Source organism: Halichoerus grypus, chromosome 11 (genome assembly GCF_964656455.1).
Source record: "Halichoerus grypus chromosome 11, mHalGry1.hap1.1, whole genome shotgun sequence".
NCBI classification, from domain to species: Eukaryota; Metazoa; Chordata; class Mammalia; order Carnivora; family Phocidae; genus Halichoerus; species Halichoerus grypus.
In genome coordinates this window covers 51191259-51218194 of record NC_135722.1, presented here as the reverse complement: position 1 = coordinate 51218194, position 26936 = coordinate 51191259, and the positions used below count along the sequence as shown (strand labels likewise).

The following is a 26936-nucleotide window of genomic DNA, read 5'->3' as shown; positions in this document are numbered from 1 at the left end:
AAGCTTCGGTGGAGGAGGGTTCTTGGAGAATGAGAAATTGGACTTGTATTATTTTTAGTGAAAATATTTCACCAATTTTCCCCTTTGGACAGCCAAAGAGAAGAGTCTCTAAACCGTCAACTTTCGCGACGCTCCCTCACTCTGAGCTGCAAGGAGTGAAGCGTGGAGGCTGAGGACTACATTCCCCAGAATGCATTGACTCTGACCCGGAAGTTTAAGTTCCGCGCTCTGGACAGATTTGTAGTGAGTGTAAATTTGCATAAAATATATATTTAAAAATAGACATAAAACATACATAGATACACACGAATGTATTTTGCTGATTATAGCACATGTCTTCTTGCCTCGATGGGAGTCATCTTTCAGAAACAGTGGCTTCTTGAGGCCACAGAACAAATTCCCGGACTTGGGGAAGCGTAAAGAGTCGTGCTCCGGGTCAGAAGGCGGAGGTCAGAGGGCAGAATTGGCGGGAGAATGGGTTTGTGGTCCACGATCTGAGGCAGCGGTGGCTCTTCGAGGTCCGTTGTCCCGGGTGAGGGGCTTTGGGGGGTTGTTGATGGGGAGGGGAGTTGCCGAGAATGGGTGGCGGTCAAGGAATGCACAGAACAGAGCGTTCCGGGGCGCGGGGGAAGTGGCTGCGCCGCTTAGCCTCCTGAAGCTGAGAGAAGAGCCTTGCGGGACCTCCGCGGCCCCCAAACTGCTTCTTGCGCTCTCACGCCTTAGGGTTGCTTTACAATCTCGGTACTCTTTCCTACCCCACATCGTGCGTCCTCAGCTCCTATCTTTACCCCCCACCCATACACCTTATTCTCTGTGCCGCGCCCCAACTTAAAGCTTCCTAACTCATTTCCAATCCCTCGTTATCTGTACATCCGGACCCAACACCTTACAAACCTATGGCCCCTGCGCACTTACCCCCTGGGCGTCCCAGCTGGATCTGTGGGGTGAATAGTGCTAGGATGACCAGTGGACTCACAATAGAGTACATGTCAACTTTATTTTAGGACCAACAGGAAGTTACAGGGTAATATTTACACCATCTGCAGGCATCTTATTTACTTAAAATGGGAATTATTTTTATTATGCAAAAGAATGCAGAGAATATTATAAATACCTTATAACCCAACCACCCCACATTGACTGTTGACATCATGATCTATTTGTGTCCTCATTTTTTAAAAAGATAAAATAATACGGATAAAGGTTGAACTTATTTGTGTCTTCTTCTCTCAGACCCATTACTCTTAAATCTTTCCCAGACACAACTATTATCACAATTAACTGGGTATTCTCCCAGTCCATTGAGAAAAATTCTGGGTATTCACAATGTAATTGTATTATTTCATTTTGTTTTTTGATGAAAATAAGTGCTATTTTCTATATCATTCTGTAACTTTTTCACTATATTTTTTGACGACTGTCCATGTTTATGTATATTTACATCTAATTCATTTCTTTTAACTCTTAGGTAGTGTTCCATTATATAATATATATAGTATTTTACTATTCCATTTATCCATTCTTCAACTAATGGACATTAGAATTTTATGTTTTTTGCTATTAGAAATACTGTATGTGTCTGTACACATATGAGTCCCTCTAGAGCTGGACTGTTCAAATAAGTTAACTACAAGCCACACATATGTGGCTATTCTTGAAATGTAGCTAGTCAGAATTAAGATGGGCTGGAAGTGTTTATGAGAGGGCCAATCCTTTACATTGTAGACTTTTTAATTTTTTAATTTTTTCCGGTCTTAGAGGAAAAGTATACGCAATTTCCTTATTACCAGGAAGTATGAGGATTTTTGGTCATTCAGGTCTTATGTGAATTGTATTTCTATCTTTTTTTTTTTTTCAAAGATTTTATTTATTTATTCATGAGAGACACACAGAGAGAGAGGCAGAGGCAGAGGGAGAAGCAGGCTCCCCAAGGAGCAGGTAGCCTGATGCGGGACTTGATCCCAGGACCCCGGGATCATGACCTGAGCCGAAGGCAGATGCCTAACCATCTGAGCCACCCAGGCGCCCGAATTGTATTTCTATCTTATTTCCAGTTTTCTATTGGACTGTTTGCCCTTTTTTTTTTTACCGATTTGTAATACTTAAAAATATATATTCTGAATACTATCCAAGTTTTTATGTGTTGCAGATACCTTCTTCCAGTCAGCCATTTTTATTTTAACTTTGTTTTTGTTACCTTAAAGTATTTTTCATGTTTCCATCTTTGATCCATTTGAGTATAATTTTTTAAATATGTTATGAGATAGGGATCTACTTTTATTTTTCTTCACAAGTGGGCCAATTTTTTGAACACCACGTATTCCTTTATCTTTTTTTGACAGACTCATGCTTCTGTTCTATCTTAAAATCAAAAGATGGTAAATTCCCACTTATTTGAGTCTGTTTCTGGAATCTGGTTGATCTGTCTTTTTAGAATTGTTATAGCAATTTGTGGCCCTTTATTGGTTGATGAGTTTGTCATGTTTGCCAGAAACTTCTGCAGAAATTCTGATTGGAATTATATTGACTTAATAAACTACTCTTTTCAATGGCTCTTTATGCCTGCTGTGTTTCAGCACCTCCCATAGGTAGTGCCAAAAGTGGGAGATGATGAGCATAACAAAAATTCACATCCTCAAAGTGCTCACTACTTATTGGGGAGACAGAGTAAACATGCCATTGCCAAAAAAAAAGAACAACAGTATATACAAGCGCAAGGAGGTTGGAAACTTAATCTTGGAGAACTGCAAGCAATTTGATAGACTATGATCTTCATGAAAATGATTGTATATATCTTATTCATCGTTGTGTATCCAGTACCAGTACGGGGCCTGGTACCTACTAGACACCCCCAAAATATTAACTAAATAAAATATCCAAGATTGACAGCTTCAGGGTCTCCAAGCCTAGAGTATAGTTTGGGGCTGGCCAAGTCAGTCATCTGTATGTTAGTGATGAGAAATGGTGGAGTTTTCACATCAGATCACAAATGGGATACTGGGAGTTTCTCCAAAACGGAGACCACATCATTTATTTTTATATATCCAATATATCTCTGTATGCAGAGAGTAGGAAAAATTGCTGAAGTTCAGTGAGTTCCTATTGTGGGAATAATCAACTCTAATTAATCTGAAGGCCTGGAGAGGTGACTCAGGATTCATCTTGCATTCTTCTCTCCTTGAAGCCATGGCACCATATTGAATGTGACCTGTGAGGAGTGCTTGACCTTTGGATGACCTTTACTAACAGTTACCACTGTCACAGCAGTCTGCCCCACTATGAGCACTCTGTGACTGCTAGCCCATTGGAGCTCAATTTTTATGGTCATTCATTCAGCAGACATTTGCTAATCTGTTTCTCCCTCTTACATTGAGGATACAGAATTGAATTAGACATGAAGCCTGTCTTCCAAGAGCCTACAGTTGGTCAAGGAACATAAGACATATACCCAGATAATTGTAACACAGAATCAAGAGGATGGAGCTATCACTTGAGCTGGTTGAGGTGGAAGTGATATTTTGAGCATCAAAGATGCATTCGATTTGACAAGTGCAAAAGGGAAAGAGCATTCCAACCAGAGGTGATGGCATGAAGAAAGGCTTGGAGATGGGGGGAGGGGGGAATTGGGGGTTGAGGGAGCAGGGAAAGAGGCAAGAAGACCAAACATTATGGCCAAGAATTTTTCAGGGGTCATGGACTCATTCTCAGGGGCCAGATGGGTAACGAACATGGGTAAAAAAGGGCAGGGTATAAATATTTGGAGAGAGATCCTACCTAAAGGCATTCAGACAACTTTAAAACACCTCTAGCCAAGGAATTGTTGAAGCTAGGTGATGGATGGGTAAGAGTCCATTATACCAGCATGTATGGTTTTCGCATATATTTAAAGTGTTCCATAAAAAGTTTGGCAAAAGACAAAGTACAAATATCCATAATGAACTTTAATATAAAATAAAACAGTGAGAGGTAAAACACATCCTCTGATGAAAGGAATAGGAGCAGATGAAGCAGAAAATGTAGAGCTCTACATTGTAGATGCTTTGAGGGGCCAAGCTGCGTTAATATTTATCAAGTACCTACCATGTAAAAAGGGATTTGAATACATCAAGCCACTGAAGATTCCTAATAGGGGAGTAACAATGAAAAACAAGTTTAAGAAGATTGATTTTAAAGGGAAAACAAAAATTGTTAGACCTGTGTATATAGTTGAACATTTGTTGCATCTTTGCTATGTGCTAGGTTCTAAGGGTATAAAGGTGAATGATTTAAGGCATAATTCATGCCCTTGGGAGCTTACCTACATATAAACAAAACATTACCATGCTAACATATTTTGTACTTGCCGCTCTGTTGCCCTGTGGTTGCATTCCAGTCACTTCACATTTATTGGAATCTCACCCCCTGGTCCGGATCTGTTCCCTGCCCACTGCCCCCACAAGCCCATCATGGGCACCAGAAACAGTCTGACTGCTGCCAAAATTACCAGAGAACCAGCCATGGCTAGTTTGTTTTTCTTTTGTTTTCTTCTTCAGGAGTAACATGAGGGTTCTTTCTCTTCTGGAACTGACGAGACCAAAACATAGGTAGTGCCAAAAGTGGTGACAGAAGAAATCCTGGGAGAAAGTATTTTTGCCTTGTACTTGGGACAACTGCTGGGCCCACCATGGCTCCTGTAAAGATTAGCCACGTGGTATCATTTTCCTCTCAGGTACGTTAATTAGGCATGATTTTTTTCTTGGTGACTGAGAGGAGTGACAAAAATAGGAGACTTGGCTGCACTTTCAGGAAACTCCCAGTTTAATAGAAGAGACATATCCCTTTGGGGATCCAAAGTCAAAGGAGGACACACAGCTCTTGCCCTCAGGTTATTCCCAGAGCAATGCAGGATGCATAAAAGTAGTATTCCCAGGAATTAAAGGTAAAGAATTCCAGGATTCCATCCTTAGTTTGAAGGGAACTATCAAAACCATAGGCCCAAAGTCTGTACCAGGGTCCCTAGAAGGGCAATTTAGTTACTCTGTCATTGAGGGCAGACCAGGACGCTCAAGGTCATCCCTGACGTGTGAGAATATCACCTCCACCATCAAAGGTGATCTCAGGGACGCCTGGGTGGCTCAGTCGGTTAAGCATCTGCCATCAGCTCAGGTCACAATCCCAGGGTCCTGGGATCGAGTCCCGTATCAGGCTCCCTACTCACCAGGGAGCCTGCTTCTCCCTCTGCCTGCTACTCCCCCTGCTTGTGCGTGCATGCTCTCTCTTTCTCTTTTGCTCTCTCTCTCTCTCTCTTCCCTCTCATAAATAAATAAATAAATAAATAAATAAAATCTTTAAAAAAAATAAAGGGACTCAGCCTCCTCCCTAAAAGTTCACTTTTCAGGAAATCCCAATTATCCCAATTAGGTCTAGATGTCGGGCCCTGGGCCCAGGATTGATCCGGTGTGGTGATTCTTAGGAACTTCCTCTCCTGTCATTTCTATCCATTTATCCTTTCTTCCCACTCCTCCCCTTCTGTTTCCCTAGTCTTTCTCAAAGAGTACCTTGGCATTTTGGGTGGGATAAGTCTGCATTTATAGCAGGGTCATTTGCCTGATGGGATATTTAGTATCCATGGACTCCAGACCCTAATGACAGTGATGCTTCCTGGTCATTATGACAGTCAAAGACATCCCCACTCATTTCGGGAAGACCCTTAAGAGAGTCTTTAGGAACTACTATATCAACTCCTAAGTGAAATAAAAATTACACATATCCTTCTTACCTACATAGTCAGCCTAAATGGTTTTCTTCATATACTGAGCCCTATAGAGATCATTACTTATCACCTAATAATGAGGTTTTCAAACGGTACTCTGTGGGCACCCACTTCTGGAAATTGAAGGCAGGGGGTCATATATGTCTCTAGGCCCCCAACTTGTTTTTTAACCAGAGCTCTGTTTTTATTTGTTGAAAATACACACACACACACACACACACACACACACACACACACACACGTTAGTATAAGATTTCAGTTAAGAGAATGGATTTTATTGCTAAAACAAAATTGAAAACCAGGAACATAGCCTCCCTCCCCTTTACTTATAGATGAAGAAATTTAGATCCAGAGAAAGTAGTTTGCTCAGGGCCTTTCCACAAAAAAAAAAAAAAAAATCTAACTTTGGGTTTGAACTGAGAATGTCTCTTGGTACCGCTATTGTTGCCTTTGAACAAATCACTTTATTTCTAACCATCAGTTGTAAACTTAGAATAAAAATCCTTGCCTTTCTTTTCTCATAGGGTTACTTTGAAGGTAAATAGGTGTCTGTGAAAACACCTTATAAATGAAAGGAAATAGTCTAGTGTGGTGGTTAAGAGCTTGGAATTCAGAGACCTAGGTGTTCTGACTTTGGTCGGTTATTTAGCTTTTGTAGCCTTGAATCTAGGCTTCAGTTTATTGATCAGTTAACAAATTAAGAAGCAATAATGTTAGGTAAACTAAAGAGTAAACTAAAGTGTTAAGAGGATGAAATGAGGTAGTTTGGTAAATGAAGGAGAGGTAAACGGTCTGTAGATCCCCTGGCACATGATAACTCCCATCTAGTGCTCTTTCTATCATGTTAAAATGCCTGGAAAGGTTTGGGAATGTAGGGAGCCCTCCTTCATGGGCATCCTCTTTAGCTTTCGACTCAGTGAGGGTCCTGATGTTCTCCTTCTCTCTCTGACTTAGGATCCTAAGTATCCTGTGGAGAACTTGCTGAACCCAGACAGTCAGAGGGGACCTTGGCTCAGCTGCCCTCAGGACAAGAGTGGGCAACTGAAAGTAGAACTCCAGCTGGAGAGGGCAGTGCCCATTGGCTACATTGACGTGGGTGAGTGAGTTCTCGGAGCTCCGGGAACCTCTGCGGGAGACACAGGAGTAACATTGCCTTCCAGATGCTCCACCAAAGTGTCTCAGTTCGGTCTAGTTGAGCACCTTTCATGGAGTAAACCCTTCCTGGTGTGAAGGTGAGGTGTGGCCCTTACCCTTGGGAGAGGTGTATGGTGTTGGCAGACTGAGGGTTCTGTTCACATAAAATGAAATGGGGATAGCATTCCCTGAATTAGGCAATGTACCTGCCCTGCTTTGATCTGAGCAGTCTGGGTGAAGCCTTAGGACACTGACATAATTATAAATGCCAACAAATAGAACCTGTATATACCTCCAAATATCATTGTCAAGAGCATGTTGGGGGATGAGCTCTGCACACTAATCTGGGAAGGCTCCATAGGAATTTATGGGTTGAGAAGGTTGGCCTTAGAATTCTCTGGAGTAGAGAACTGACAAAGACCATTGGTCTCAGCTCTGTCAGGATGGAGGGATGTCAGGCTCCGTACCAGGGGTTAACAGAGACAGAGATTAGCACTGCCTGCCAGAGCCAGAGGACAGAGAAGCAGCAAGTCTACTGAGTCAGGGATGAACCTTCATCTTGTCATTCTGTGGACTAAGGTCTCATCCACTTCAGTTGCTGGCTCAGTGTGTTCCTTGACCTTTCCGGGCCTCCAACTAGCTCTAGAAGGGAAGAATGTCCTCTTCCCACCCAATTCCTTGTGCGCAGTTAGGGCAGCATCTTCCCATCACCCTTAAATTCTTCTCTCAACCTTTTGTCCCCAGGTAACTGTGGCTCTGCTTTCCTGCAGATTGATGTGGGCCGTTCTTCCTGGTCCCTGGACAGACCTTTTGTCACCCTGCTCCCTGCAACCATGCTAATGTCCCCAGCTGACTCAAAGCAAGGGAAAAATCACTCAGGCGTCCGCATGTTTAAAGATGGTAAGGAGGGACGCTTGGGTGGCTCAGTCGGTTAAGCATCTGCCTTCAGCTCAGGTCATAATCCCAGGGTCCTGGGATCGAGCCCCGGGTCGGGCTCCACATTCAGTCTGCTTCTCCCTCTCCCTCTGCTCCCCCTGCTCATGCTCGCTCACTCTCTCTCTCAAATAAATTAATAAAATCTTTAAAAGTAAAGATGGTAAGGGAGGCAAAAGCAGAAATGGGAGAGAGACTGAGCAAGAGAGATTATGAGAAAGAGATACAGTGATGCAGAGCTAGATAACCCACTATAGAGGGCCATGGAGCTGGGCTGGTAGGTGGGCTTGTGGGAGGGGCCTATGCAGGGGCTCGGTTACATCTGTGGGACATGGGGTAGGTAGTGAGTGAACAGCTGTGAGGTATGTTTGTGTATGAGTTCTCTGTGGTGGGAATAGGTGATAGCCGGGAATATCTACGAGCTATGATTTATATTGACACATGACGTGATTTGGTGGAGGCTGATGTAGAACTCTTCTTTGTGAGTAGTGTTTTTATTTGTATAAATGGACTTTAGTGTGAGTACAGTAGTCCCCCCTCCCCCGCACTTCATCCATGGTTTCGCTCTCCACGGTTTCGGTTACCTACCATCAACCACAGCCCAGAAGCAGATGATGCTCCTTCTGACGTAGTGTCAGAAGGTCAAGTAGTAGCCTAACTGTCACAGTGCCTTCCTGCATCAGTCACCTCATGTCATCTCACCACGTAGGCATTTTATCATCTCACATCATCGCAAGAAAAAGGGAAGGTAGAGTACAGTAAGATATTTTGAGAGAGACCACATTCACATAACTTTTATTAAAGTACATTGTTATAATTGCTCTATTTTATTATTAGTCATTGTTGTTAATCTCTTCCTGTGCCTAATTTATAAATCCAACTTTATCATAGGTATGTATGTATAGGAAAAAAACAGTATACACAGGGTTTGGTGACTCTGTGGTTTCAGGCATCCACTGGAGGTCTTGGCACATGTGCCCCGCAGATAAGGATGGACCGTTGTATAAGTGTTAGTATAGAATAATGTTTACGTAAGTGATGGAAAGCTATATAATGGATATAATGAGGCAGTATCCAGTGTTTCCTGAGCTCCAGTCTATGCAGATCTCTGTGTTCACGAGGCACTGCAGAAGAAACATGAGACCTGAGTCCTGGTCTCTGGGGATTTACAGTCTAGTAAGGATTTGTCCCTGTTGACACAGAGGTGTTTGTAACATGAAGGAAGAGTGATATGGGAGGGTCACAGGAGGTGCAGGAGCTGAGGTCCTGCCAGACAGTGCTGGGAATTAAAGGTGAGAAGGGCTTGCAGTACTGGTATGTCATACTGGCGGTGACTTGGAAGGCCATGGCGTGCTGTGGGGGAGGCTGGGCTCTCATGGTCCGGGAGGGGTAGATGCAGCTCAGCTAACTCACCGGGTAAGGGGTCAGCTCAGACCCCAACACTGCAGGTACCTCCTGTCAAAATGAGACATTGAGAAGGTCCCTGGAGAGGTGTAGAATGAGGACGTGCTCGTGCTGGGCACAGCGTGGAACCCTGACGGAGGAGCGAACGTGGGAGGGCGAAGCACTGGGTCTGAGTGCACCTTGACTGGCCTGCTTGGGACTGCCAGACGCCGAGCACCGAGGCCTAAGGGGCCAGTCACTGATGACCTCCATTCTTCCTTTTGTTGGAGTTTACCCTATACAGTCCCGTCTTTTCTTTCCTCTCCTCGGTATTGACCTTCTCTTCCTTTCTGCCCTTCGTTTATGCATTTCCTTTCCCTTTCATTTTCTTTCTTTTTCCCTTGAGATGATTTCCTGGTGCCAGCCTCAGGTGAGTCATGGGATCGACTTCGCCTGACCTGCTCCCAACCCTTCACACGTCAGCAGTCTTTTGGCCTGGCCTTCCTCCGGGTGTGTTCCTCCCTGGACTCCTTAGATGACCCTGTGGGGGGTCCCTTGGCCCCCGAGAGCTCTAGGCTGAGCCAGGTATGTACAGTGGTGGAACAAGGACTTCATATTTTCCCACCTTTTTTTCAGTTTCTGGTTAGAAAGCTGGTGCTTGATTGAGGGATAGACACACACACACACTCAAATAAAAACATAAATGGGCCTGCTACACTTTCTTACAAGTAAGAGGGAACGCCTCTCCTCCCCTCTCACCCGTGGGAGAGTCAAGGGAGTGAGCCTTCAGTACAGTGTACCCAAAGCTATTGGACCACTTGTTCTTTAGCATGAATGAAGTCTCTTTTGGATTCAAACTTAATTTCATACTTTAGGTGTAGGTTCCTGTGGGCTATAGCTTTCATCAGACTTTTCCTTCTGGCACCTGCCAGACTCAGGGCTCACTTACTGTCTCTCTGTCATTGCTGTCACCTGACCCACCTGCCAGGAGAGCCAGTTAGAATCTTAGATACGTGCTCTGCGATTTCATCTGTTTTCCTGCTTTCTTTCCCTGGACAGCACACTCATACTGCTAAGAGAAGGTAGATAGGTATCTGGTCAGTTTACCTCCCCTCTTCTCAGCCAGTTTTCTAGTTATTTTTTCCTCCTAAGCCTATTCAGACTCCTGCTTTCTCGTCCCTGGTGTCTTCATTTAACTTTCCAGTACCCTCCATCATAATTCCCTCCAAACAAGTACAAAGACAGAATCACACAAAGCTAGAGTCATAGAATTCTAGAGGTGAAAAAATACTTGGAGTTCATCAAGCCCCATTCTGCACCTCTTCTACATCTCAGCTAGGGAAACTTCCATAGTCAAATTCACACAGTGAATCAGAGCAGAGGAGGGACTAGAAATCCGAGTCTCCTATCATCGTACCACAGCGCTTCCTATGCACACGATGCGTCTTTAGAAGCTCCAAACATCTGACCTAACCAAAAGTTCAGCCCCAGGAGTGAATGTCACAGGTGTCATTCCTGTCACGGTTACTGAGAAAAACAAGAGACTGGGCATTGGGAAGAGAAAAGGGAGGAGGAGGAGGAGATGCTTCTGTCATACAGCCTCAGGAGAGACCCAGAGAACTGAGACAAAGTAAAGCCTGGTCTGAGATTTCCTCCTTCACAGGAAAAGCTCAAAACCAGTGGAAGCAGTTTGGGTACTCTGCCGAATTCCGGCTCTGCAGTGGCCTGGGGCTCAGTGAGTGGCGCTACAGCCCTGTGGCCCCAGGCCTGGCTCCAGTAAAATGCAAGCTCTGCGAGATTAGGGACCTGTTTGTCTTGTTCCACACTGATTCCTGGCAGCTAGCACAGAGCGTAGAACAAAGTAGGCTTTTAGATAACTCACCGCTCAGGGGCAAGTTGTAGATAGGAACACCATAAAATTTACCATCCAAACTCAGAGACACTTGGAGCGCAAAAAAAAAAAAAGGGCTGTGAATTTTATCAAGACAACAGTATTGTCCCAGGCAAACCAGGAGGTGTGGTCTCCCTAATTATGGGCTAAATAAGGGCTTCTTAGAGCCTTTTCCGTGTCGGTCATCTCAGTTACTCTGCACCTTTAAGACCCTGGTGGGATGGAGGAGGGAGTCAGCAGCTCCAGAGCCATAATGTCAGAAGGGCGTTGAACATCAGCAGCAGAGTGAAACATACCCCACACACCTCAGTGAAACCACAGGGAAAGAGATCCTGAAACGTTTCTACAGGAGAGGGTTGGTACATGGAAACAGATTGCTAGCATTCAGTTTTGTAAGTTAAGATGTCTAAAATTCCATAGGCTTTTTTCCTCCTGTGTTGTAATAATGGTATATTGTGGTGATAGCAGAACATAAGGGCTTTTAGGCCTGTGAAATAGGGTATTTCGTGGCACTGGTTTTCCAGTTAGGAAACAGAAGCACAGAGAAGTTTAGTGAGATGCCCCAGGTCACGTGGCTAAGGAGGTCTTGGAGTGGATTTGAACTCAGGCCGCCTGACTCCACTTAACCTGTGCTCGGGAGCCCAGTTCCTAATCTCACTTAGAGTTTAAGTTAAATAAACCATCTCTCCACACCCATCCAGTTGTCCTTTCTAGAAGCATTCAATCTAAAATTTATGAGACAAGGTAAAGAAAAAATAAACACCCTGGAAAATTAAAATATTTCAAAATTACTGCTAGGTCCAAGATGAGACTGTGATGGCACTTATAAAATATTAAACAGTGAATGTGATTACTTAAATAAATAAAAACAAGCTGTGAATATGAATAAAAATACTACTTCTCATACTTGCAGAATGAGGTCAAGGTCATGCTTTACAAGAAAGATGTTTACTTTTAAAAGAATCTGTGATAGGGGTGCCTGGGTGGCTCTGTCAGTTAAGCGTTGGACTCCTGATTTCAGCTCAGGTCTTGATCTCAAGGTCATGAGCTCAAGCCCCACACTGGGCTCCACGCTAGGCATGGAGCCTACTTAAAAAATTAAAAAAGAATCTGATAGAAGAATCAGAGCTGCAGATTAAACACAAAATTTTTTAGTTCTTTTAAATTCAAGGGAAAAAGTAAATTTGGAAAAATAAAAAAGGAAATAGGTACAGATGAATTGACACAGATAAATTGAATTTTGACAAGATAGAAACTGTGGCACATACCACATAAATAAAAGCTATTTAGAAATGATCTATTGTGTGATTATCACATGTAGACATTTCTGAAGTTAGAAGTAGAGACGTTTATAAAATTCCTGTAATAGTTATATATAGTGGCTAGGCTAATACTTGTGGTATCTATATACGCATACATACATACACATCTCTTTCTATCAGTGGCTAAAATTGGTAGGTTTGTAGTTGCAGGTGAACAAAATAGTTCACAGAAGAAATCATACTGGAAATTAGACAATATTATTAGATAATATTTCGAAGAGAAAAATGATGAGAATGTCCCCAAATAGTTCAAAATAGAACTATTTTTAAATATAGAGAAACATATGGGTATACTTGGTTTCTCTCACATAGGTATATAAAGAGAGATAAGTGATTAGAGTTTTGTACCTACACGAATCAATTTTACATACGCACAGATTGAAACCACACACACACACACACACATATATATGCTTTCCAAAGGTTTGCTCGTGATTATCAGTCTCATGGCCCCATTTTTCCCAACAGCATATATTCTTTGATCTTTCAGGATCATGACAAAACCCTTAGCATTGGGAAACTAAGTACACAAAATTACTGAATCTCTGAATCTCGTATCTTACAGCTGGGAGAGAGTGTGCACACAAGCAAAGGTACCACATAAAGTTATAGCAAATGTCCGGACTCTCATTAAGGCGAAGCCCTCAGGTTTGGGACTATCCCTGGTACTAGGTGGCAGTGCCCCCTGGTGGTGGATATCTGTAGTTCATATTTCTCCATTTTCTTCTTAGGGCTCTGATGCTCAGGAGTCTGGTCCCAGACCCTGGCTGGCTAATCCTTCCATTCGGAGGACATTCTTCCCAGATCCCCAAACGTACGTAGCTACCAGAATGGAGGTCTCTTGTCCACTTTTCAGTTCTTTCTCCTGAAAAAAGAAAGGCTACCAAGTCACTCACAGGCACTCACTGCCTGGTTTCCCCCCACTTAATCACATCTCTCGACCTAACCCTATCTGTAGATCAAACTTTCTTGGTTAGATGCCACTGAGCAGGGTGAGCAGAATGGAGTCTCTGTTCTGAATGAAACCGAGTGCTGTCTGTCTCCCTGCAGGAGCACCAAGGAAGTTTCAGAGCTTAAGAATATCCTAAAACAGCTCCAGCCAGGGGCTTTGGGCCGTTCAGCCCACATGGTACTTTTGGCTGCCCGGACGGTGCCCCCCACGAGCATGGCAAGCACGAAAACCAGCCATGAGGAACCAGGTCCTAGTCAGCCAGCCGGCGCAGGTGAGTCCCCATCACCTACCTTTGGCTCCTCACTCTCCCTAGCACCGTGCTTTCTCCCTGAATCCACCGTTGCTATACAAGGAAGCCTCGCTAATGGGACTTCATGTGGGAGAAAAGGCAATTGTCAGTGTCTTGTTACCAGAAGAGAAATCCAATATTGTATAGTAGTAATTGAAAGAACACTGGCCTAGAAATCAGGAATCCTTATCTCTTTGGGCCTCAATTCCCTTATCTTCAAAGTGAAGGAATTAAACCACATAGCATATAGGCCTCTTGCAGTATTAATGTTTTGTGATCACTTCAGTAGGACAGTTAAGTCAGGGTGGTGGTGTATGGAGCTTATTGGAAAAATAAAGTAATAGAATAGCATGGTTTTATCACAGAGGAAGAAAGGATTAAACATGTTGGAGCTCCTTTTTTGCACCAGACATGGCTAAGGCACTTTCACTAACTTAACTGTTTAATGCTCATAACAAACTTATGAAGTAGATCCTGTTACTATTACGCTCATTTTACAAAAGAATCTGAGGTTCAGAAAAGTTAAATATTCTGAGTCACACAGCTAATAAATGTGTGTGCCACTAATAAGTGCCACTAATAAGTGGCAAATCCAGGATTTGAACCCCGGGGTTCCTGGTTTTAACTGGTCTAGACAGCAAGAGAGAGAACACGTAGAGTTCTCATTGAAAACCTTTGGTTTCACTCATTGCTTCATTGGGAAAATTTTTAAAAAGAAACAGTTTATCTGTCATTTTAAAGAACTGAACAAATTACTGAAATAATAAGTATGTTATCTCATTGCAGAAATAGGGTACATTGGTCATCTATGTTTGCATAAACAAATTTCTCGAAAACTTGGTAACTTACAACAATATTTATGATTTCACAGTTTCTCATAGTTGGGAATCTGGGCCTGGCTTAACAGCATTCTTAAGGCTCCAGATCTGACACAAAGCTACAGTCATTGCAAGGCTCCACTGGAAATGATCTGCTCCCCAGCTCACTCCCATGGTTGTTGGTAGGAATCAGTTCCTCATGGGCTATTGGATTGAGGCTTCCCTCACTTTCTTCACCCTGAGAGCCTCTCCCTGGAGCATGTCATAATGTGGAAGCTTGCTTCATCAGAGTGAGCAAGCGAGAGAGCAAGAGAGAGAGTGCTAGCAAGAAAGAAGTCCATCTGGGGCGCCTGGCTGGCTCAGTCAGAAGAGCATGAAACTCTTAATCTCGGGGTTTTGAGTTCGAGCCCCATGCCGGGCATAGAGATTACTAAAAAATAAATAAATAAGCTTAAAAAGAAAAGTAAAAAGAAAGAAGTCAGTCTCTTATAACCTAATCACAGGAGTGGCACCCCATCACTTTCGCTGTATTCTATTCATTCAACGCAAGTCATTAGATTCTGCCTAAATTCAGTGGGAGGCATGAATACCAGGAGGCAGGAATCAATAGGAGTCATTTCAGAAGCTGTCTACCACATGAGGAAGGATGTAGTTTATAATTTTAAGAGACAGAAAATGGGAAAGAACTAACCTTTTGGGGACACCCAATCAGCTGGGCACTGGAGCTGTGAAAGCACCTTCAGAAATATTAAATACTATATAAAGTATTTTGGAAGTTCTGAATAGCTAGACAAATGGTTGTTGCTGGGTTTTGTTGCCACTCATTTGATAGATATTTATTGAACATCTCTATGTGCAAGGCTCCGTGCTAGGTGTCAAGGATACCACAGTAAATAAAAGAGCAGTGCTCCTACCCTAACAGAGAGACTTCTCCATGTCATACAAGTAAGTCTAAAACTTCAGACTGTGATAACTATAACTAAAAAACTTCAGAAGCAAAGCATAGGGGTGCCCGGGTGGCTCAGTCAGTTAAGCATCTGCCTTCGGCTCAGGTCATGATCCCAGGGTCCTGGGATCAAGCCCCTCATCAGGCTCCCTGCTCAGTGAGGAGCCTGCTTCTCCCTCTCCCTCTGCCCCTTTCCCCCTGCTTGTGCTCTCTCTCCTTCTCTCAAATAAATAAAGTCTTAAAAGGGGCGCCTGGGTGGCTCAGTTGGTTAAGCGACTGCCTTCGGCTCAGGTCATGATCCTGGAGTCCCGGGATCGAGTCCCGCATCGGGCTCCCTGCTCAGCAGGGAGTCTGCTTCTCCCTCTGACCCTCCTCCCTCTCATGCTCTCTGTCTCTCATTCTCTATCAAATAAATAAATAAAATCTTTAAAAAAATAAAAAATAAAAAATAAAAGTCTTAAAAGAAAAAAAAGAAAGAACATCATATTTTTTGAAGGCCTTTTTGTTAATGCGCTAGATGTAATGAGTGTTTCTAACACAGAGCTCAGACCAGAGGAGCAGAACTCGGAGAATGATGTGAGCAGGACAAAGAGACGGAAAGTGCAAGCCCGCCGGTGAGTAGGTCAGCCTGAAAGATCCAGATCACCTCCCCAAACCTTATTGTCCTTCTGTGCACCTGTCCTTCCCCAACCTGTGTCTTAGTCAAGTCAGAGAGTACCCTCGTGTCTGCATCTTGATCTCAGGGTCTGGACCTAGAGGGTAAGTAGAGAAAAGATGTCCTTGTCCACATGTTGCCAGTTAGGCAAAGAGGGAGCTCTGTAGTGAATTAGAACCTGGAGATGAGTACACTGTATCTCATAGACTTCATTAAAACTGAAATCTTTTTCTGTTTCAAGGAACACTGTCAAGACAATAAAAAGAACCCACAGATTATGTGAGAAAATATTTGCATATCATATTCAATAAGGGACTTGTTTCTAGAATACATAGAGAATGCTTACAACTCAACAATAAAAAGATAACCTAATTCTTAATGGACAAAAGACTGAATAGACTTGTCTCCAGAGAAGTTATACAAATGGCCAATAAGCACATGAAAGGAATGCTTAATATCATTAGCCATCGGAGAAGAGCACATCAAAACCACAGTGATCACACCCAGTAGGATAGCTGTAATCAAAAAGACAGTAGCAGGGGCACCTGGCAGGCTCAGTCAGGAGAGCAGGCAACTCTTGATCTCAGGGTCGTGAGTTCAAGCCCCCGTGGGGTATAGAGCTTACTTTAAAAATAAATTAAAAAAAAAAAAAGACAATAACAAATGTTGGCAAAGATGTGGAGAAATTGGAACTCTCATACACCGCTGGTGAAAATGTAAAATGGTGCAGTCACCCTGATAAACAGTCTGACAGTTCTTCAAAAAGCTAAACATAGAGTTACCATATGACCCGACAATTCCACTTCTAAAAATAGACCCCAAAGAACTGATAACAGGGGTGCCTGGGTGGCTCAGTCAGTTCAGTGTCTGCCTTCAGCTCAGGTCATGATCTCAGGATCTGGGATCGAGTCCCACATGGGGCTCCCTGCTCAGCACGGAGCCTGCTTCTCCCTCTCCCTCTGCCTCTCCCCCACGCACTTGTGCTTCTCTCTCTCTGTCTCAAATAAATAAATAAATAAATAAAATCTTTAAAAAAAAAGAACTGATAACTGATAGCCAAAAAGTGGAAACAGCCCAAATGTCCATCAACTAATGATCAGATAAACAAGATGTGGTATATTCATACCGTAGAATATTGTTCAACCATGAAAAAAGAATGAAGCACTGATGTAAGCTACAATATGGATGAACCTTGAAACATGCTAAGTGACAGAAGTTAGTCAGAAAAGACCACACAGTATATGATTGCATGTATATGAAATGTCCGGAATAAACCAGTCCACAGAGACAGAAAGTAGATTAGTGGTTGTCAGGGTCTGAGGCGGAGAGGAGGTAGGGGTAGTGACTACTAATGGGTTTAGGGTTTCCTTTCGGGGTGATAAAAATGTTCTGGAATTAGATAGTCATACACAACCTTGTGAATATCCTAAAACTGTTGAATAGTATACTTTAATAGGATGAATTTTATCGGATGTGCATTTTATCTCAATAAAAGAATAATTTAAAAAACCTGAAAGCAATAACAGAACTTCTGTTCTCAGATGTTCAAGGCTAAATGACTTCCCTCAGGTTGGATACATCAAGTGGGAAAACCAGGACTCCAACCACGGCTTCTGGCTCCACATCAATGAGTCCACACTCTTTTATCCTAACTCGAGGCTCCTTCAGCCCTTGTAGCCTCTTACTAATAGCTGGTCTTTAACTACTCTTTCTCACAGGCCTTTATCCAGCTCGAACTCGCGGCCCAACCAGAGGGGGATGGCAAAGGCAGAGCAGAGAGAACACCACCGACCCCAGGCCCAAAGCAGTGGGGTCCAGGGCAGTGCACTGTGCCCCATTTGTGCAGGTGAGCTGCTGGGGCCCAGGGCTTATTGTGGGACTACCAGGCATCGCTTGTGGGAGGACTAGGAGACCTGGGAACACTGCCAGGGAATATTCGAGCTTGGACTCCCAGTCTTCTCTGCAGTTACATACAAGTCTGTTTGGAGCACATGCTTACATTGTGTTGGCCAAGCTGAGGAAGGGACACGGGCCCTGTCTCCAGGGGAAATATGAAACAAAGCAATAGGAAATACTATCAGAGAGGGCCTAGCATTTCCTTCCCAACTGTTTCCTCCATGTCCCAATTCTCTAAGTCCCTATTCAAATGATACTTATTTGCCAGGTCTTCTCTGATCTTCTCAGCTCATCTTTCCGAGCCGAGCTCCTGCAGTGTTCTCAGATTCCCTTGCACTTGGCACTTCTCACTTCTGCTTTGTATCACAGTTGCCTGTGGCCATAGCTTATCTTTACCCCTGAACTCTACAGTCCAGAAGAACGGGCCTCAGTTTCCGCCCCTCGGCTCCGGACACAGTGTAAGGCCTACAGTAAACCCTTGATAAATGTTTGGCGCATTCACGACCGGACAGTGTCAGGTGTAGAATATCCAGCCAGAGTAAATTTCCCGCAAAAACAGCCACACTGGGGTGGCATCGTGCCTGGGAGCGGGCCCAACTTTGCTAACCTCCTTCTCTCCCCCTTAGGCTCCTTCAGCACTGAGGTTCTTCCCCGGCACGCTGCCACCTGCGGTGAGATCTCCCCACCTCAGCAAGCCTCTCCCTCCTCATCACCATCTTCATCACAGTCCGTACTGTGGGTGTCCTCCCCGGAAAGCTCACCACCCACATCCTGGGTCCAGTGCCCTCTCTGCCAGTTGTACTTCTCAGCAGGAGAAGTAGAAGAACATGCCAGCATGTGTGGGGAGGTCCCACAGACATGAGCCATGAGGTGCCATGGTTTTGGCCCCCTGCCCTCTGTGACTAAAACTGGGGAGTGGGTCTTGTGACAGCTAAGAGCTGATAAGGCCCAGCTGCCTTCCTCCTTTCTTTCCACTCATTCCCTTAGGACTCTGCCTGAGGGCACCTCTGGGCCCAGCCTGCTCTCCACTCCCGGTTGTCAAGGCTTCTGTCACCATGGCCCCCACTTCTCCCAAGACAGCTCCATCCTTTTCCCCTTTAGAACTTCTTGGGTAGAACTGGTGATTTCTCTAGGGCTTTGGGACATAATCCAGAATGTCTTCCTCTCAGTGAGTGATGCGCATCTTCATGCCCATTTTCCTGAAAGGAAAACTGAGACCAAATGAAGCAAAAGCACTGCCTAGCAGATAAGATCTTGTGATATACTGGGAAGTTGAGAGTGATTTTTGAGCACGAGACTAACTTCCAACATCCCATGACCTTAACTCCCAGTATCATTTGTGGGTTCCCTCCCTAGGTACGATCAGGTAACGGTGTTACTGTGTGACTTGAAGCAAGTTCTTCATCCTGGACCCAGAATTAACCCTCAGTAACAGAAAACCGCCGTCCTCCTGCTTGCAGAGCTATTCTAGGGATCAGATGGGTTGATGACTAAGGAATGGGTCTAGGCTTGGCTGTGGAACCTTGGGCAAATCCCAGTCCCCATCTGTACAATGTGACAGTTGGACCAGAGAGTCTCTAAGGTCCCCTCCACCTGTGATATTCTCAGTTCTATTCCCACCTTTCTTGAGCAACTATGTCCTCTCCCCTTTCCCAGAAGTTTCCACTGTGTGGTACTTACCAGTTCCTCTGGTCTCCAGGGTACAGGGCAGAGGGGGAGCAGCTGGTCCTGGCAAAGGGAGGGCCCAGGGCGGGGTTTTGAACTCAAGGGTAGGAAAGAGGAAGCTGGGCACAGTCAGGGGAGCAGACAGAGCAGGAATTAAGTCCTTCGGTCCCTACCAGCATAGGCGGGTGCAGCCATGGACCTCCTCACGGTAAGAGGCCTGCTCTCCTACTTTGCCTCATCCTGCTCCCATTTCCGGCCATAATTAAAACAATAGATTGAGCCACAGGGGCAGAGAGGACATCCCAGCCACCGTGCAGGTGGTGGATATTGCCATGTTGGTGGAGGAGAGCCCCTGGAGTCCCAAGCCTGGGCCCAGAGAGAAGAGCAGTGAAGGGGGCTAGGCCCGGTACAAGAGAGTGACGAGGCAGCACTGAGAGAGAAATGCTACCCAAAGTAGGAGAGGACAAAGCCAGGAAAGGTTGGTGGGAGGAGCATTAGGATCTGCTAGGAGTCCTGGACAGAGCTGAGGGGCTGTGAGAAAGCCCAGGTCAAAGACCCTCTGGGTGGACCTGTCCTTCGGAGGCTCTGGGACTCTCAGAGGGATGAGCAGCTGGGAGATGAAATCAACAAAATGGGAGCTGGGTCCTGGGCAGATCCTGTGTTAGACTCCCCGTGCAGCCCCATCCACCTGCTTTAACCTACCCCTTCTCAGAGTACCTACGCTGGCCCACTGTGTGTGGGTTCCTGTTGAGGGTGGCAGCTGTGCTGAGGAAGGGGGACCCTGGCGGGACCCAGTCCTGGCCCTTCCTCACCTAAGAATCTACACAATAAAATGGTGACAAAGGAAATGTTTGTAATCTTCAGTGCTGCTGGCTTTTAAGATGAAGGAGGTGGCCGTAAACTAAGGAATGCAAGGAACATAGCTCTAGAAGCTGGATTGGATTCTCCCTTAGAGCCGCCCTGTCCTGCCAACACCTTGACTTTTTAGCCCAATGATACAGATTTCTGAATTCTAACCTCTAGAACTGTAAAAATAAATTTGTATAGTTTTTGTACAGCCAACTGTTTTTAAAAGAAAAGGATGCTTTTTTTCAACCAAGACCAATTTTCTAAATATCAGTATTTCAATAAAAGGGGTATTTGTTAACAAATCTATACAAGAAACTATTATTATGGTATGAAAGGGTGTTTCCAAAATGACTGATTCCTAGAAAATATGGAAATGAAATGTATCCCCCATACAGACATCATCTTTTGGGGAACATTCATATTTTCATTATGTAAGACGATTACATTAAATAAACCATAATATACTAGAGTATAGGATGTATATTTGATGTAGAAATTAATTTCAGAGTAATACATAGATAAAGGTGGTAGCATTCTTATTTTCCTTCTTAAAAGAAAAAAAATGGAATCATTTATTTGTTTACATTATTATATCCCACATTTTGGGTGTTTTGAATGAGTAAAGATTCCAGAAATCCAAAATTAGTAACAATAATTCCTATTTGAGTTGAGAAGTAGCATAAAGGGGAGTTAAGAACACCAGCTCCTCAGCCAGACTGCCTGGGTCCCCATCTCATCTGAGTGGCTTAGCATATCTGTACCTCAGTTTCCTCTCCTGCTGAAGGGGGCATGATCGCTCCTACCTCACAGGGTTATTGTAAAGAGTGAGTTGCTGGGGGCGCCTGGGTGGCTCAGTCGTTAAGCGTCTGCCTTCGGCTCAGGTCATGATCCCAGGGTCCTGGGATCGAGCCCCACATCGGGCTCTCTGCTCTGCGGGAAGCCTGCTTCTCCCTCTCCCACTCCCCCTGCTTGTGTTCCCTCTCTCGCTGTCTCTCTCTCTGTCAAATAAATAAAATCTTTAAAAAAAAAAAAAAAAAAAGAGTGAGTTGCTGTACTTGGGAAGTGCTCAGAAAAGAAGCATATATAAGCACTACATTAAGTGTACTTCGAAAACGACATTGTTAGTATGCTTTTGGGCGAAAGCAAATTAGTATGGTGTCTGGGCCGAGGGCTTAAAGGTGGAAGGGTGAGGGAGGCCCCACAGCAAAGGAGGTCCTTTGCTCTCTCCGTCCTTCATCCAGCCACAGCCCACCTGGACGGAGATGGCGAACAAGAAGCTGAGGTTCCCACCTCCACTCCTGGCCGCCATCCAGGAGGGGCGCCTGGGCCTAGTGCAGCAGCTGCTGGAGTCGGGGGTCGAGGCGTCGGGCAGTGGGCCAGGCGGGCCCCTGAGGAACGAGGAGGAGGCCAAGGACCGCTCCTGGAGAGAAGCTCTCAATCTGGCCATCCGGCTGGGCCACGAAGCCATCACTGATGTGCTGTTGGCCAATGTCAAGTTTGACTTCCGGCAGATCCTCGAGGCCCTGCTGGTGGCGGTGGACACAAACCAGCCGGCCGCGGTGCGGCGCCTGCTGGCCCGGCTGGAACGGGAGAAGGGCCGCAAAGTGGACACGAGGTCTTTCTCACTGTCCTTCTTTGACTCGTCGATCGATGGCTCGTGCTTTGCCCCCGGCGTCACTCCCCTCACCCTGGCCTGCCAGAGGACTTGTATGAGATCGCCCAGCTGCTCATGGCCCAGGGCCACACCATCGCCCGCCCCCACCCGGTCTCCTGCGCCTGCCTCGAGTGCAGCAACGCCCGCCGCTAGGACCTGCTGAAGTTCTCCCTGTCCCGCATCAACACCTACCGCGGCATGGCCAGCAGGGCCCAGCTGTCGCTGGCCAGTGAGGACGCCATGCTGGCCGCCTTCCAGCTCAGCCAGGAGCTCAGGCGTCTTGCGTGCAAGGAGCCTGAGTTTAAGGTTGGAGTCTCATACTTCCCCCTGCCTGTGGTCACCCATATCTGTCCTTTCACATGGGCAGGGGTGGGCCTGGGGCGGGGGTCCTGGGGCGTGGAAAACAACAGAAAGATGATGAGGCCTTGTTCTGTTCTCAGTAACCCTCCATTTTGTTGTTTTAAGATTTTATCCATTTATTTGAGACAGAGAGAGAGAGCACAAGCAGGGAGGAGGGACAGAGGGAGAGGGAGAAGCAGGCTCCCTGCTGAGCAGGGAGCCCGATGCGGGGCTGGATCCCAGAACCCTGAGATCATGACCTGTGTACCCCTCCATTTTCATGGGGAGTTACAGAATCCCACCCTGAAGGGGGAATCTCATTCTAATGGCAGAGAGCCATCACTCTAGGGGCACCTAGTTTTATGGGGGCAGCACAGACCCCACGCTAGGGATGCCCTCGGTCTATCTAAGGGAGGAGGGAGGACACAGATAGAAAAGCAGCGAGACAGAGATGACATTCAGTGGAACCTGTCCTTTCTGAATACCTCCTGTGAGGTCCCACATCGAGCATTGTGTTTTGGGGCCCCAAGCTTGTGATCCCAAGCAGGGAAGGGCAGAGTGAGGTGGACAAGCCACTCCTAGGATGCTCAGCTTCCCTTCGTGCCTCTGCGGAGAATGCTACATGGCTTCTAAAACCCAGAAAAGAGAGGTCGGGGGCTACAGCTATTGTGCTCAGGACAGACTTCTTTGAAGAAGCAGAATTAATCTTGGCTGCACAGCCAGGCGGTTTAAAGTGAAGAGGAGTCGGGAGGATATTTGCAGTAGGGGTGCAGTGTAAGCAAAGGCTGTCGGGTAGAAAAACTCGACATGGCGATGAGTGCAGGGGCCCACGCAGGACAGAGAACATGTGAAGGGGAGGCGGGGAGGCCCAGTGGCAGGGACTTGTCAGGAGCCTTGATTACCACCAGCCCCATTCCGTCCCTCACTCATCCACCAACATCCCCTCTGTGCCAGGCAGACTTGGTCCCCATGCTCAAGATCACCATTAGGCAGGGACACAGACAAGGCTATTGAAACAGAGGCTGAAGGCAGGACGCGGTCCATGCCAGGTGAGCCAGGGAAGGAGCATGCTGCTTCACCAGAGTTGTGGAAGACTCAGAGCTCCCACTTCACAAGTAGCAGGAAAGAGGGGTCCTTCCGAAGGACTCTCCCTCCGTGCCCGCAGCAGCCCCACAGAAGAAGGCAGCAGAGACTCTCCAGGCCTGGCAAGGGAAGCCCCTCGCCCCATGCGACACCACCTGAGGGACCTTGCTGGGCTCGGGCCTCACCTCCTTGCCTGGATTCTCCCTGGGATTGGGGCCCTGAGTAAAACCAAGGCCAGGCTGGGTAAGTGGAGGCAAGAACTGTCCTACCCGTGTCTGCTGCTAAAACTGACAGCTTCTCAGGTAAGGTAGGCGCTCAAAAAAAAAAATGAACGAAATGAACCCACGAGAGGCCCACAGAGCAGGACGAGAAGTGGGCCGGGAAACAGACTGGAAGGGGGAGGTACAAAGGTGGCAGCGGGGTTTGGGCTGTAATGACCTAGGGATGAGGCAGACGGAGCACCAGAAAAGCAAAGCTGACACGAAAGGCACCTCAGAGCAAGGAGGAGAGCTGGGGTGGCAGAGGACAAAGGAACAGACGACTCAGGGTGACACCACATGTGGGGAAGTGAGGGCCCGCAGCAGGACAGGGGGCCCAGGCCCGCTGTTGGGAAGGTGGGGCTGACTTAACGGGGCTGGGGCCGCAGGGTGGCCACACACACCGGCTCCCCTGCAGCCCGAGTACATTGCTCTGGAGGCGCTGAGCCAGGACTACGGCTTTGAACTGCTGGGCATGTGCCGGAACCAGAGCGAGGTCACTGCGATGCTCAATGACCAGCGCGAGGATACGAGACTGAACCCGAGGCTGAGGGCCTGGGCCAGGCCTTTGAGGAAAGCATCCCCAACCTGGCGAGGCTGCGACTGGCCATCAACTACAACCAGAAGCGGGTCAGCTGGGCCCTACCTACCTCCCCCACCCCTGCCCCGATCCCCGCCCAGCCAAGGCTGGGTATGCCCCAGTGCAGCCCAAATAAGTCCTCTCCCTGCCTTCCTAGACTCTGATCCCAAGCACTCTTCCATCTAGGCCCTTGGCCCTCTGGGTCTCCTCACCTCCCTTCTTACCTTTAGTCTAAGCCCCTAACCTCTCCCCAGCCCTTGGAAGTCCCATGACCCACCAGGACCCTACCTTCAGCCCAGACATCTGGGTTTTACTCAGCTCTGTCTCTGGCCTATGCAGTAAGTTTGGTCCAGTCTTCTTCTGTTGTTAGACTTCAGTATCTCTCTCTATTCAGTAAGATTAGCTCTCTGAGGGCTTAGATATAAAGTGATTCCATTATTCCCCACCTCATTAGATGCCTGTCTCTGTAAGCTAAAGACATGCTCCTTTTCTAGCCTCCCCACCCCTTACTCCTCCCTCTCACCCACCCTCAGATATCCTGTCCCACCAGGAGCTAAACCAAAAACCTTCCTTCATAACAGCTTCCCTGGCCCTGCTCTCCAAGACACCACCCTATTTTCCCTGCTCCTCCCCTCCTCAGGACTGGTGCCCCACATCTCTAACAAGACAGGAACCCCTGAGGGTTCTGGGCCTTGGGTACCTAGTTCCACCCATCACTGCCTTAAGTTCAAGAATGTGGGATCTGGAGGTGCCTGGCTGGCTCAGCCAGTGTTGGACTCTTGATCTCTGGGTTGTGAGTTTGAGTCCCATGTTGGGTACAGAGATTACTTAGAAAAAAGAAAAAAATGTGGGATCCAGAGAGTGCAGAAAAATCTTTGAGTTCAGCTTCTCTTTCATAGACTAGGAAACCAAGACCCAAAGAGGGGTGGGGTCTGGGGTCTGCCCAAGGTCACACGGCAAATGAGTTGCCTTTCTTCTGAGCTAGGTGGCCTGAGAAGAAAAGAAATATGACTCAATCTTTGTGGTAGGGAAGGAAGGACTACATACCCAGCTGGCTCCCTCCCTCTCTTCCCTGCCTGGTAACCACCCACTCTGCTCATGCGCCCTCTCTGCTTAGTTTGTAGCACACCCCATCTGCCAGCAAGTCCTGTCCTCCATCTGGTGTGGGAACCTGGCTGGCTGGCGTGGAAGCACCACCATCTGGAAGCTCTTTGTCGCCTTCCTCATCTTCCTCACCATGCCCTTCCTCTGCCTTGGCTACTGGCTGGCGCCCAAGTCCCGGGTACTAGGAATAAAGTTGATGATAACTGCCATTTATTGAGCGCTTGTCGAATATGCTCTTTGAGTCACCTGAAGTGGCCCTGGGAAGTCGGTCTGACGCTGATTTATAGAGGAGGCACGGAGAACAGAAGTGCTCTTTTTGTCCAGGGGACACAGGAACAGCACAGTCAGGATTTAAACTGAGGTCTCTCAGCCTCCAAAGCCTGATCTTTATATACAACCCCATACTCTCCTAAAGAGACCCCCGCCCCAGCCTACAGGTTCTTTGAGAGCCTTTACGGACCCAGATGTTTTTATTCCTTCATCTCAACAAGTATCTCCTTGAAACCCTGCTGTGAGCCGGGCGTTATGCCTGGCCCTGGGGATTTAACGAAGAGCAAGCGATGTCAGCCAGATGAGGACCAGGGAGAGCCGTCCTCCAGGGAGCAGGAGCAGGATATTGGAAGGCCCAGGGGAGGGAGAACATAAAGGATTAGTGAAACTGAAAGAATGTCTGTGTTGCTAAAGCACAAGTAGAAATAGCAAGTGGTGGGAAGCAGGCAGGGGCCAGATCTAGCAGAGCCTTATAAGCAGTGATGGAAGCCAGTGTAGGATTTTAATCAAGGGAGTGATCCCATTAGTTGTGTATTTTAGAAAGTTCTCTCTACTAGAAGCATGAGGATGGAGGGGATGGGGCAGGAGTTAGGAAGATGGGGACACAGGAGGACGAGAAGGAAGAAGTTTGGTATAGAAGATGATGAATTTATTTTTTAACTTGGTTGAGCTTGAACTCAAGGAGGCTGTGGGACCTCCAAGGGGAAGTTCCTTCACTTCTATGATCCTCAGTTTCTTAGCTGAGAAGACGGAGAATAGTAATACTCATACAGTTGTGAAGGAAATAGATATGAAATGTAGTACATTCTCAATAAATGCCTGAATACGTGCATGTGTGAAAGGAGGAGTCTGGAAGTTCTCCCAGGAAGCGGGGAGATGTGACCGGTCTCTGAGAGCCACGCTTTCCCTCCTTGCCCCCAAGCTGGGCCACCTGCTGAAGATCCCAGTGCTGAAGTTCTTGCTGCACTCGGCCTCCTATCTGTGGTTCCTCATCTTCCTGCTGGGCGAGTCCCTGGCCATGGAGACACAGCTGAGTACCTTCCGAGGCTGCAGCCAGAGCATCTGGGAGACTTCCCTACACATGGTTTGGGTCACAGGTACATGTGTGGGGCCTTTTTTTTTATTTTTTGTAGCTGTTCCCTTGGTGGGCTGCCTCACTGTTCT

The 26936-nt window shown here is 46.4% G+C and overlaps 1 protein-coding gene and 1 pseudogene across 2 annotated transcripts; both read left to right on the top strand.

Annotated features, from left to right (window-relative positions):
- Positions 1-277: 277 nt before the first annotated feature.
- On the top strand, positions 278-20484 carry XNDC1N (XRCC1 N-terminal domain containing 1, N-terminal like). 2 transcript variants are annotated; one of them, XM_036119406.2, is made up of 10 exons: positions 282-518; positions 4533-4708; positions 6707-6848; positions 7631-7786; positions 9609-9787; positions 13147-13229; positions 13466-13638; positions 15962-16034; positions 17794-17921; positions 18598-20484. In XM_036119406.2, exons 2-10 carry the CDS (start codon positions 4664-4666, stop codon positions 18831-18833), a joined length of 1215 nt encoding a protein of 404 aa, XP_035975299.2. In that variant the 5' UTR covers positions 282-518; positions 4533-4663; the 3' UTR covers positions 18834-20484. The 2 variants fall into 2 exon arrangements, with proteins under 2 accessions (XP_077914621.1, XP_035975299.2); XM_078058495.1 differs by lacking the exons at positions 15962-16034; positions 17794-17921; positions 18598-20484 and adding an exon at positions 15335-15948 and having other exon boundaries at positions 278-518.
- LOC118552847 (short transient receptor potential channel 2-like) overlaps positions 19830-26936 on the top strand; it is a 19633-nt pseudogene continuing 12526 nt past the window's right edge.

Excerpts from the sequence above, each read along its gene's own strand:
- XNDC1N (XM_036119406.2), top strand. The coding sequence starts at position 4,664 with ATGGCTCCTGTAAAGATTAGCCACGTGGTATCATTTTCCTCTCAG. Across the intron at positions 6,849-7,630 it reads CATTGGCTACATTGACGTGG|GTAACTGTGGCTCTGCTTTC; the intron begins GTGAGTGAGTTC and ends TTTTGTCCCCAG. Across the intron at positions 9,788-13,146 it reads AGAGCTCTAGGCTGAGCCAG|GGCTCTGATGCTCAGGAGTC; the intron begins GTATGTACAGTG and ends TTTTCTTCTTAG.